At 36.6% G+C, this 13,107-nt stretch overlaps 1 protein-coding gene across 8 annotated transcripts in view; it reads left to right on the forward strand.

Annotated features, from left to right (window-relative positions):
* Positions 1–12,310, forward strand: part of FBXO25 (F-box protein 25) — a 31,075-nt gene extending 18,765 nt beyond the window's left edge. For 3 of the 8 annotated variants that reach the window (XM_058835895.1, XM_058835889.1, XM_058835892.1), the window contains 4 exons: positions 1,876–2,058; positions 4,209–4,352; positions 8,442–8,468; positions 11,067–12,310. In XM_058835895.1, the coding sequence (XP_058691878.1) occupies positions 1,876–2,058; positions 4,209–4,352; positions 8,442–8,468; positions 11,067–11,156 (444 nt within the window). In that variant the 3' untranslated portion in view covers positions 11,157–12,310. The other 5 variants (XM_058835890.1, XM_058835893.1, XM_058835896.1 and 2 more) reach the window with 3 other exon arrangements.
* The last annotated feature ends 797 nt before the right edge of the window (positions 12,311–13,107 follow it).

The raw sequence follows: 13,107 nt of genomic DNA on the forward strand, positions 1-13,107 counted from the left end.
TTAAATCATATTAATTAATATTTGGGGGAGGGGAGTTATGTTGAGTATTGCATGAGGATTTGTAAGTGAACCGAGTTTCAAATACATTTTAAACAGTTTTACTTGGTTTGTGTTATAAAGAAGAAATGTGAAAATAACTCTTTGGAATCAACTTCCTAATGTTTTAGTAGCTTTTCTCTAATGGAAACTACTACAATGTCTGTACTTCTGCTTTGTAGTAGACATGTATGGATACAATTTTTTTTTAAATTTATTTGCTTGGGAAAAAAAAAATCTGTCTAGTTTGTCATACAGACATGGGGGAAAAGCCCCAATTTTTAGTTCCAAAATAAATTTTCTGCAACTGAAGAAATAAAAATCTAAAAGACATTTTGGAGGTGTATCAAGAAAACAGAAAGAAAGAGAGAAAATACTCAAGTTGCAGTTTTACAGATTTATTCATTAGCACAGTTGCTTTTGTAAAAAAAAAAAGATAATGACTTCAGCATCCGGATTCTCATGTGACAGTGTTCAAAGCATGTGGTATGCACTGTTCCTGGGTTTTATAGTGAAAACTTCAGATGATAAGCAGACAATTTTTTTAAATCTAACTGGGTTACTCCAGGAAGAAATGCTATAAGATACTGCTCAATGTAAAGTCATACAAGTGTTTTATCTACTGGCTTTCAGCTATAAAACTTTGAAATTGTCCTTTCTGTGTGAGCTGGTTATCTGAATAAACCATCTACTTTTGGAATAGAAAGGAGAAATGAGAAACTTGGTCTCAGCAGTTTGCATGTGCCAGGCAGGCACAGCACAGACACTTCTGAGACAGTGCAGTTACTGCTGGGCTTGTTTCCTTCCAGCCTGACACTTCCCTTGGAGCTGTTTTACACTGGCTGAAGTAGCCCATGACAAATCTTGCATCTGTAGTGCTCACATATTCATTCCTCAGCAGAGGACAGCCCCAGCAGTGTTTGCACCCGATGACTCTGGTCTCAGTCTGGTCCATAAGCAAGATGAATGACTGGGAAGGAAGTGCAGGGCTGCTGTGCTGTCACCACCTTGTGACAGGGCAGCTCTGTTCCCTGGGGCTGGCAGCTGCCCATGCTCCCTCCCTGCCAGCTGGGATGCTGCCTCCAGCCTGCTGGGCCTCTGCCACCTGGCACTGTGGGCTCCAGCTTTAGTAGGAGCTGTGCTGTAGCTTACCCCACCACAGGTCACAGAGGTGCATAGTCTTAATGAAAACTTTCTCAGTGCTCTCATCTGTCACCTCAGCAGATCTTCTCATTTATAAATGAGGGGAACTTTCTCCAGACTTCAGAAATTATCCCACTCTCTTCTGTCTCTGACTTCTAAAATGCTTTCATTTTGTACCTCTGGTCTTCAGTCCTGTGTTCTGTATTCTATTCTGTACTCTAATTGTCTTAAGACAGGTTAACATGTGTTTTGTTTGTTAGCAAAAATTGAGAAACTGTAGTGATCCAACAAGTTAGAAATAATTGGTTATGCCTTTCTTATAGTTAAGGCTTTAGCACACTAGAGATGGAATTGACTGTATTATAGTTTTCAAGACTGCATAATACTATTTTAAGAGAACAGAAGTATTTCAAAAATTACTTGAAATTTAAATAATGAATTTAGGATATGTTTATTTAACAGAAGGAAAGCTATGAGTTATAAAGCTTACAGTTTGTTGCTTCTGTACCATGAGTAATTTAAATTTTCAACAGTAGTTACAGAATAATTGTAGGCAAGCAAGCATTAACCATAGATTTTACTCAATGATTTGAAAAAACTAAACTAAGACCTAAGATGCTTCTAAAGTAAATAATCTTATTTGTACTCTATACTGCCATGTTTTTGTAGCTAAAAGTCTTCAACTCTTATTTCCAGCAAGTCAACAATGGACTTACACTTAGCGATCTCCCTCTCCATATGCTGAATAACATCTTGTACAGGTTCTCTGATGGCTGGGACATTATTACTCTGGGTCAAGTGACCCCAACTTTGTACATGCTTAGTGAAGACAGACAGTTGTGGAAAAAGCTCTGCCAATACCATTTTGCAGAAAAACAGGTAATAAATTTTATTATTTGTATAACTATGGCCCTTTTGGTATCATATGCTAATAATGGAGCATGAACTTGCCCTTTTTAAGATGGTGTATCACTGTGTAGTAATTGTGGATATTCTCTGCATTTGGGGCTTGATTTCTCCTAAATACTTCATTCAGTATGAATAGAATAACTCACAATAATAAGGCTGTTTCCTCGGGATGGTACATATCCTCTATCCAGAGAATTACTTCTCCTTGGGAAACAGCCCCATAGTTATCCTAAGCTCACAGGCATACTGAATGCAATATTTAGGAGGAATCAAGCCCCAAATACAGAGAATATTCGCGATTACTGCACAATGGTTGCAAGATGGGCTTTTTAAAAAACTGCCTAACCAGTGTTGTGGAGGATACCTTGAAAGTGTTCCTCTGTAGTAGAGCTTGATTTACCAACTAAGGTAGGCAGAAAAGTTGCTCAAACTTTTAAGCTACGTGAAAGTTCTGGAGAAGCCAAATTGAATTTTTGCTAAGACTTGAACAAATGCTTTGAAATTAATAGCAGAAATAGAAACAGTACTTTACTGTCACTTCCACATAAAGAGCATTAAATTAATCCAGGAATGACTCCAGAACTGTCTTCATTTTCTGACATTAATAAATGCCGGGAAAAAATCAGAGTAGGTGAAAATAAACCTAAGGAAGTAGAAAGTACCTCATCAGAGCTGGAGGAAGGATTTTTGAAACCTAGTACATTCTGTACTGGAGGAAGCCAAAGTGCCTATTCTTAAATCCGATAGGTTGAAGTTGCTTGGTGACTACCAGATTAAGTATTAATGTAGTGGGGAAGACAGAACTGAAGCTCGGTTTACTCATGCACCATTGACCCAAATAATAGGGGTTTTTTTTGTCAGATAAAAGGTTTTAGAATTAACTGTAGAAAAACTAGACAGACAAAAGTAAACTGAAAATCCATCTTCAGAAGCAGCCCAAAAGAATTCAAGGTGAAGTTAAAAAGATAACAAAGCAGTTGAGTGGATTTTGAAGGTAGATGAGGTAAACTATTGAACAGTGGCAAAACTGGTTAGAGAGTAACTTCTCATACTAGGGTAATGCAGGGAAAAAGATCCTTAAGGGTTTCAGAGAAATTATCTGTCCTTGTGCCCCATAAAGTACTCTTTTATACAGTTTTTCCAGTGTGTTCCTGAATGTTCATGTTCAATTTCTTACTAAGTTATTATCTAATGATATTCCCATATCAAATTCTACTTCTTCTCTTTAAAAGTGTACTGGCTTAATAAGCCACAGAATCATGTTAGGTTGTTTTTTTCTGTCCTCTGCTGTGTGTTTGTTGGACCATTGAAACAACCATGAAAACATAATTGATATCTGATGAGCACTTTTGGAAAAAATGAGTTGTTATGAAACAAAGTGAAGTGTAGCTGTAATCAGAAAGGCAGTGCTATTCTCTCCCCATTCAGGAATTGTCTTCTGAATGAAGAAAGCCCTCAATGTACTAGCATTAATCACACTGAGTGGAACAGAAGTCTTTTGTAATACATACTTAATAAACCTTGTCTGTCTCTCAAGCTGGGGAGGAATACCTGTTGTGTAGCAGCTAATCTTTATATGAAGATTAGGTCGTCAAGAAGTACATCAATCACTATTGCTATCCTTCCAGAAAGATAACAACCAAATGTGAAAAACAAATGTATGTATGCTTTGAAAATTAAAGGAAGAGCTTTATTTAAATCCATAATGCTTTGACAGAAAACCTCTATCCGTAATGCGTGATCATGTTTTTAAATCTCATTCCTGAGTGGCTTGGGTTTTTTTAAAGGATAAAATCAGTTGCTTACAGCTCTAAATACTGTTTTGTTAAATGCTTCTTGACTATAATTAGAATAATTTTGAGACAGTAGAATTAGATCAGCTGTGTATGGCCTAGTTTTACTTGGCAAATATGCACTCTCCTATTTTTGGTCGTTGCCTTCCATCTTTTTTGTGGCCAGATCTCTCTCACTGGTTTGCAGAGATGTATGATGTCATGATACTGACTTCAAAGAATTTTAGTTACAAAACTTCAGTTTAACTACCTTCCCCCCACCTTCCCCTGTCCTTTGCCTGAATTGACTACAACAATTTTAAAGGAAGATATTAATTTTATGTCTAGTTTTGTAGGCATTTGATTCCATCAGAGAAAGGTCACATTGACTGGAAGCTGATGTACTTTGCACTTCAGAAATATTACCCAATAAAGGAACAGTACGGGGACACCTTACATTTCTGTCGACACTGTAGTATTCTGTTTTGGAAGGTAAGAGCTTTAGAACAGATAATCAGAAATAAATTCAAACAGCTACTGGTAATCATCTTCAAGGAAAAATATTATGGTCATCTTATCAGCTTTCTCATGTGAAAGGTGATTGGATAACTAATGTCTAATTTTAAAATAATGTATAAAACTTCCATATAAAATCTGTGTTAAGTTCTAAAGTTGTTCTTAATCTTGCCTTATTTCTTGATATCTGATAACCTCAATACTCAGATTTGCAATGACAAGTGCCATGTGGAAAGAGTTATTTTGTCTACTTTTATTAAGTTGATCTTATGGAAAGTTGTGAGGGACTGGTCTGAAGTTAGTGTTCTTAATGATGCCATGGTAATCAATACATGTCTAATGAGAAATAATTGCTACATTTTTTCCTACCACATTGGTGTAGAGCTCTGTATTTTCAATATTTTTACATCTATCCCATATGAAGCTTGGAGGAATGTTTAAAACTTCATCCAGAGTGTGTTTTACCCTCATTTTGAGGTTTACCGTGAAGCTTATGTTGTTTTACAGGATGATTTTCATTTCAGTAGGGCATTATCTTCTATGTTTGTGATTACATAATCTTGCTTTTACTCTGTGTTGCACTGTAATAGAGCCTTCTAGCTAGTAAGACTTCTTTAATTTTACAGCTGAAAGATCAGATATGGGTAGTGTTATGTGGACAGTAAAGAGCAAGAAATGTTTGAGAAATCTTGTAAAATACTCATATTACTCATATTCTCATTAACATAAATTAGTTGCTCTTGTGTCATCTTTCTGTGATTTTTAGGACAAGTTGTATGTCAGTGTGAGGATTTTTAATTTTCCTTCAAAAAACCTAGGCTGTTTAGCAGGATAAGCTAATTCCTGCTAGAAATAACATGTTTCTTAATGATGTTGTCTTTAAGTTGAGTATTTTTGATATCAGGGGAGCCCTTCCAGGTAGTAATGTTTTGCAAAATTAATATTAGAAAAGCAGGTAGTCAGAATTGGCTTCTACTGTGAAAAGCCTGAGCATTTTCTGAAGAATCTGTGTCAAGAATGACTGAGAACTTTCATTACAGTGGAATAAGTCTTTAGTATGTAGCTCAATATGTAGGGTAAAGACTCGCTTTGAAAGGGGAAACTTCTAAGGTAGGCACAGATGCATTTAGATGGGCGTTTGTGGTATCACATTTCTCTGGGTTGTCTGCCTTCGCTGTGTAGAGTTAATGCTTTCTAGAATACATTTCTCTCATTTTGATCTCAATATAATTGAAAGTACAAGTCTCTAATATTAGGAATTACTTTAAATGTGTTTGGAATTACATGTTTAACGTGGGAGATGGTGTGACACTAAGAGGCAGTTGAACCTGTGCAGATTGCAGTAGTATTCCAGCAGTAGATTATAGTAGTCAAGGTGACAAGACACCTGATCCAATCTCCTGCTGGAATAATAGGGCTCGTTTTGGACTTTTAAATTCTTTAAAACACAGCACAGGAAGTTCTAAAAGTACTTTGCATTGATGAGAAGTACCTCCTAGACCACCATTCCAGTGCTGACTGCCTCATCCTAGAGATTTGGGCAGACTTTAAAGTGACAATGCAGTTATGGATTGATTGTGTGCATCTGCACAAATGTGCTGGAGCAGGTGTTGGGGATTGGCTGTTTTAACAGGAGCACAGTCAGCAGGCTGAGGAAAGCCATTATCCCTTTTCATGCAGCACTCATTAGACCATCTGGGATACTGCAGCCAGAGAGACCCCCAGCACAAGGAAGATACTGATAAAGCAGATGAAGTTCAGGTGAGGGTCATATAATCAGGGAGACTGGAGGACTTGCCCTGTGGGGAGTGCTGGAGAAGACTGTTTCAGGGGGACGTAAGTGCCTGCTACAAGGACAGCCAAGCAAGGGTACAGTTTGACAATAGAGCTGATGCAGTTTCAGCCTTGGGTGTGATCAAGAACTGACTGAATAAAGCTCGAACAAACCCGGTCTGATCTCCCAACTTAGCCTGCTTTGAGCAGGAGGCTGGACTCCTGATCATGCTGTGAGCCTACACTGCAGTATTCGTTCTCTAGTCTTGGCATCTAAGCCTTGTCTCTGTCTTAAAATAAATGATGATCAGGCTGAAATAGATTTTTAAATTAATTGATTTATGCATAATTGGAATCCTTATTGACAGGGACAAGTTAATTGTTCATCTGAAATACCATCCCTCTTTTTACAGGGCAATGTGGGTCAAGTAGGCTGGTCACTCAGCTATATGGGGAAAAAAAATAGTGTGGGTTTTTTTTTTCCCAGACTCTTGTGTCTATATTCTTTCCCAAGCTTGCTAAAGGGAGGTGAGAAGTAAAGCAGGGGTGAGGGGCAAAGGGACAGGAGGTACTTTTTTAATTCTAGAAAAATCCTGTGCTAGGTGAAAATATTCCTTAATCAGAACTTTTTTCAGGCTTTGGCAATTTATTCAAGCTTTGGTATCATGCTTGATTAGAAGGATTGTTAAACTAAATATGTATATTTAGTGCCTGACATACAATTATATCTGTAATGCATAGCAAGAAAACCCCAAAATAAACAAAGCAAAAAACTAACAAAAACACTATCACCAAATCCTAATTTTAAAAGAGAAATCACAGTCACTTTACAGAGGAAAAGTAGCAAGTGTTTGAATCTTGAAACAAATGGAAGCACTGTATTCTTTAGATAGCTGATAATATGTAAAAAATTTGTTTCTTGTTTTAATGGTATGATTTAGATGTCGGGCAACTTTTGTTTCCAAGGTCATTCAGAAGAACTTCAGGCAGAATCTGAACGCTTCTTCATAAGGCATCTATTTTTATTTTTCTTGTTTCATTAAAGAACAAAGAAAAACAAATCAAAGAAAAATGTGCTAAAGTGATCAGGGCATGAAGAAGACTAGGAATGATTAATTAATTTCTCTTAACCCAGCTGTGTTAAAGCTGAAAAGGAACGTGACTGCTCTCTATATAAATTGGTTTTGGAGACAGAGAAGTGGTGCATAAGCATGAGACTGCTTAGGGAAACTGTTTACACTAAGGGACGTCCTTGATGCAAGTAAATTGTAGTTTGGAGTAAGCATCCTGAGAGTTAGGAGTTTCTAAGAACCAAAGCCACAAGGATCTGAAATAGCCCAAAAGCACATGCCTTGCTAGAGATGAGAAGAATTTTCAGCAATTTATGAAATTGATAATATAATGTAATTGCTGACAATGTGAGAGGGCTACACACAGGAAATTCTTGGAGCTCTCTGTTTTGTGTTCTTTTCAAAGAAGGCCTTGCAGAAGAAGGGACTGATGGCTGCTGAATTGAATAATCTATTGAACTGTTGAAGCAGGGGAATGACTTTTCACTTTTTCAGTATGGTGTAATACTCATAGTGGTACTATAGTGTAGTAACATAAAAGTAACATAGTGTTACTTTTTAACAAGCCTTTAGGAGTTTTTAGGAAGAGGCATTTGTATTCCTGTACTTGTCTAAAATCTGTAACCTAAGAAATTTATATATAGCACACAGGAGTCTCCTAAGTTCTTTCTAGGAAGGACAGTGACTTTTCTACTCTTACATGTTAGGAGGGAGTTGTAAGAAAATTTTCTTATTGAACATCTGTTTTCAAAATGACTTCTTGCTAAAGGATTTGTCCATGATGAAACTGATAAAACCACATAATTTCAGTAGTGCAAAAGTAATGACTAATTACTGTCTGATGCCTCTGTGAGTGCTTTCATGTATACTATTTCTTCTGTTCCACTAGGCACCATTGCAATTGTGGCAGGTTGTTTTATTTTCCATAGCTTACTGAGTAGCACTTTTCAGTTACCTCAGACATGGCCACAGAAGCTGAAATGCCTTTTCTTTTTCCAGTTTCCAGGGCTTTATGAAAACAGTGTAATCACTTCACATAGCACTTGGTTTTAGTCTTCTTGCGACTTGTGCCGATTTTGGTTCTCACAAAGCTGCTTGTGATTCGCCACAAGAATAAAAGACTTTTTCTAAATGGCTTATGAACCTTTTCTTAAATAAACCTTAACTCTGCTTCTTTTACCTTATGGCTCTCCTTCCTGCTTCCTTCTTCACGATCTCAAAGGACTACCACCTTGCTTTGTTACTCCAGGTATTTCCTGTGTCTCACCTGTTTTCATTGCTGATTGTTCCATAATGTCAAAGTGAATAATGTGTTTCTTTCTAATCGTCTGATGCTATTTGTTTTGATTTTTGTTTCTGCACATCAGTTTAGTGGCAGGAATAGTTTGTTTCTTGTTCCCTTTTAGATGAAGATAGTGATGACATCCCATCTCAGCTTTTCATCATTTTGTCTTTTATCATATTATATATAACATTATTATAAATAATATATATAATATACAATACATATTTTATTATAATATATTTTATTATATTATTTCATATTTTCTTATTGCCATAATCCTTCTTAATGCCATTTAAACTAGGAGCCATAAATCAATTTCTAATGAGCATAGGTGTCAGTGAGATCAGACAGATTTTGCTAAGAAATAGGTTTCTCTGCGCTCAGTGTTGTTATAAACTGTTTTCAGCATTCCCTGATGTATTTAATTCAATACTTAAATCTGAAGAGTAACATGAACCTCAGATAACTTTCATGCAAAGGTACCAAAATTGATTTTATTGCACTTGGAATGCAGTAGTCATATTTAATTTTTATGGAGAATTTCTCTGAAAATTAATTCCCCAAAACAGGCTGCATGTGACTTGGGAAAGTCAAGGGAAGCAATTATATTGTTGTCTTCTGAATGAAGAAATGATGAAAATACTTATACAGAGCTTCTTAATATCTAGCTATGCTAAATTTTGAGGAAAACAACTACATTTGCCAGTAAACGCTTTTCCTGGGGAATTCTCTTCTTACTTTGAAATAAGTCTGCTTTAGCTTTGAAACATTGAAATCAAATTATTTTAACACTTTATTAAATGTAATTCCAATGAAAATGTATTTCTCTTGAAATGAGGAATACTCATAATTACAAGAAAGTTGTGATTCTTCTTTTCAGTCCTCATCACTGTTTTCACTGTAAAACTTACGTGGTTTTCAATAAATAAAAACACCAATAACGGATCTCTGAGATTTTTATTGTACCTGTAATTCCCAACTGTGTAGAACTTTCAAAGGTGTTTTGATGATGATGTACAGAGAAAGCACGGTGTTACAAACTCAGTCTAAAATATTCAGGAGTACACATAAGTACTAAAAGAGGATGAACCCTACCTTGTTTCCCAGAATTATAATTCTGATGGTGGTTTTTCCTGGAAACTAGGAAAGTAATGACATGACATTGACATGGCAATGGGTAGAGGAGATAATAGTTCATTAGCAACTGCCTTTAAGAGTGTTTTCTGATGTGGTGCAGCTCTTCCTTGCAGATGTCATCTCAAGATGACGGTGTTAAGTGTAACACTTCTGGTTTTGGTCATCTGTTCTTTCTCATATGCAGATTCCCCCAATAGGCAGTTCTACCTGGGTTTCTATTTTATGTGGGTATTTTTCTTTCCCTCTGTGTCATGAATCTAACAACTGTTGCCTGGGTGATGTTAAAGAAATTATTAAAAAGAGTGGGAGGAAGAGGAGGGAATCCCACCTGATATATTCTTGTAGTCCTCCATGGACTTAATGGAAAACCACAGAATGAATCTATCAAGTAACAATTTTCACTGGAAAAGCTGAGCAGTATTTAGAATGTGTTTCACCTGGTGCACTTTGGTGCTGCCAAGACTTTGGGTGGGAATATGCTGTGAGGGAAAAAAAATCACTTGGAGATTCTTTCCTTTTATTAACTTGATTGCATGTAACTTCACTTCCTATGGGAACAAAAGCAGTGAAGACCATAGTAGTCTGTGATCTATTTGTCATGTATTTATCTAGTTTTCTTGCCTCATATGGTGTGTTCACCAGCATTGGACAGAAACTCCTTAAAGCCTTGAACACTTCTGGGCCTTACAGCACTGGCAAGTTGTTTAACATGTCCATTGAACTGTCTGGCAATTTCTTCTCATTGCACCTCTGCTTTTCCCTCATTTAGGGGGCTTTAATAAGATGAAAAACAGAACTTTTTGCTCAAAGAGGAATTTGAATCTTTAATGAGACAGTTCTGCTGAGGTCAAAATTCTGTAAGAGGAAAGAAAGCACTGCAGGCTTAGTGAATTTGTAATGACAAAGTCTTTCCACCAGTCTAACTTCTCTATTCCTACCTTGCCTAGGTGCCATTTTCTCTTTTAAGACAATGCTTCCATTTCACTTGGGGAAAAGCTAGGAGTGAAAGACAAAAGAAAAATAAGGGGCAAAATGTAGCAAGGTGCAAAGATTGGGAATTCAAACACTGTTCAGGTTTTTTGAGGAGGTATCTGCTGTCCCTCATTTTCAAAGCAAAGGACTCATTTTCCCCTAGAGCAAAAGATATGACTTCAGGTTTTGATTAAACATAATTGAGGTTCAACAAGCAGGTGCCTTTTTATTATGCTTATTGAAAAATAATGGATAAGGAAGATGATACTTTTTCAAGGTCTCCAACTCAGGTTCTGATACTGGGAGGAGGAGTGAATTGCTCTTGGGTTTGATTTGATTGTTGTTGTTTTTTGTTTGCTTTTTGGTTTCGTATTTTTTTTTTTCCTAATTTGGGTGTGAAGGAAGACTGAATATGGAAAGAGAGCTTACTTATTTTTCTCCTTCATTTTTCAGGATACAGGACACCCCTGCACAGCCAGCGATCCAAACACCTGTCTCATGCCAGTATCTCCTCAACATTTCATTGATCTCTTCAAATTTTGAGATGTTCAGTAGCTGTTCTCCTGTGTTTGTGGCCATTTTTGTGAAGAGTCAGGCAGGATATGTTATGCTTTTTGTGCAATATATTTAAGTGTAATGTTTTATTGTGGTTTAAAAAAATTAATGGAGGAGATTATCAGAGAGGTTCATTTGGCATATTGCTTTTGTGCAGAACAGAGAGGAAGAAAGGAGAAACATTAAGAAAATTTCATTGTCAGGAAATCTCCAGTGGACTTCTTTTCAAGTCCAAGAAAGATCACTTTAATCTCAACTTTAAATCCATGCTTTTGACGCCTTAATAGTTGGTTAAAATTATGTAGGGGAGTTTTGAAAATTTCATGGAGGAATTAAACTACTCTTGCAGGGACCAAAGGAGGGTTTTTTTTTTAATCCTTCTTTCTATAAGCCATGGTTTTCAAAACACCTCCATATAATTTGCACTATTATAAAGAACAGGCCAATATTCTCTTAGACTCTTACTACATCATTAAGAAGGTGGCATTATCTATTATAAGCTATAATAGAGTGAGTAAAATATAACTGAAGTTATATCTGCTGTTGAACCTATATGAATGAAGGAAATCAACCAATTTTTGTACATACATTATGCAAAAATATTTATTTTTCTTAAGGACTTTATTAAACATTTAACCTATCTTAGCACATCTTGCAGAACTCGTGAGACCAATCTGGGGCTACTGTAATTCTTTCTGATGGTAGCTACAGCCTTCATTTATACTGTTTGGAATGTCTACAAGTGCAACTGCATTAATTCATCTTCTAAGAAGAAGACATTATTGAAATTTAATGAGGATGTAGTTGCTTGTTTCTAGACTGGTACAGTGGCAGAACACTATGCTACCAAATGAGGTTCTAACCTGACAGGCTATGAGAAACACTGAAAGTCAGTCTGAGCTGGAGCATCTTCTGCCAAGTTAATCAGATGATAAATTCTCCAGGAAGCTATTCTATCCTGTAGAAAAAAAAATAAATTGCTTGGGTTAAGCAGGTAAAGGAAAAATTATGGAAGTTTTGGATTTGTCAATGAAATTTAACAATATGTAATGTACAGAAAAAATAAATCATGTACCATATTCTGCACTTGCTTGTTCTGAATCCAGTTTGTACAGTGTAATAAATCATGTTTTTATCTGTTATTCCTAGACGCCTCTGGTGCATAGAGGTGAATCAATTTGAATTTTGTAAGATCTCTCTGTAACATGTTGTCTATAATAATTGGTAATGGAATGAGAAGCATACCAGCAGTCCTAGTGCTATTGCTTAACAGTAGTTTGTTGTATTAGGCCTTTTTGTAATAGCAGAGCTAGGCTGTTTTTTGGCTACACAAGAAGAGGAGAATATTTATGTCCTCAAGAAATAGTTTTATGTTAACTTGAATCTTGGTGATTGAATTGAATTGCTGATTTTTGTGGCTTTTTCAATATAGGGTTTTGTGGATTTTCTTTCTTTCAATTCAGGTGTGGATCCCAGGACCTCCATTATTATTCCTGTTCATTCAGAGTATTGCTGCAAGCCTTGCTTTCTCAGCCAAGCACTGCTGTAGCCACTGGATTTGTTAAGGACCCAGCAGTCCTTCTTTAACAACGATTTGTATCCCATTTATTTAATTCCTGTAACAGCTCAGATGCTTTCCTGTCTCTATGACCTCGGTAACCCTGACAGTAGCTGGTGATGGCTGACATCCACTAATCACTCCTTTACCATGGCTACAGTTTTGCTGTCCTGCATAAAACTTCCTGTAAATATATGGATACTTTCTCTGAGAGCTTGAAAGAAAGGTTTTTAAGCCAGCATTTGGTTTAATGCTGCTGTGAGCTCTTCCCCCTCGTGCTGAAGGCCTCTGCTGAGGGACTGTGCAGAACCATCACTCCTGCAAACACGGGGCAAAGCTCTTACACTGTGACCTGAGAGCTGCCCAGTGCTGAAAAGACAA

The sequence above is a fragment of the Poecile atricapillus genome, chromosome 3, assembly GCF_030490865.1.
Source record: "Poecile atricapillus isolate bPoeAtr1 chromosome 3, bPoeAtr1.hap1, whole genome shotgun sequence".
Lineage (NCBI taxonomy): Eukaryota > Metazoa > Chordata > Aves > Passeriformes > Paridae > Poecile > Poecile atricapillus.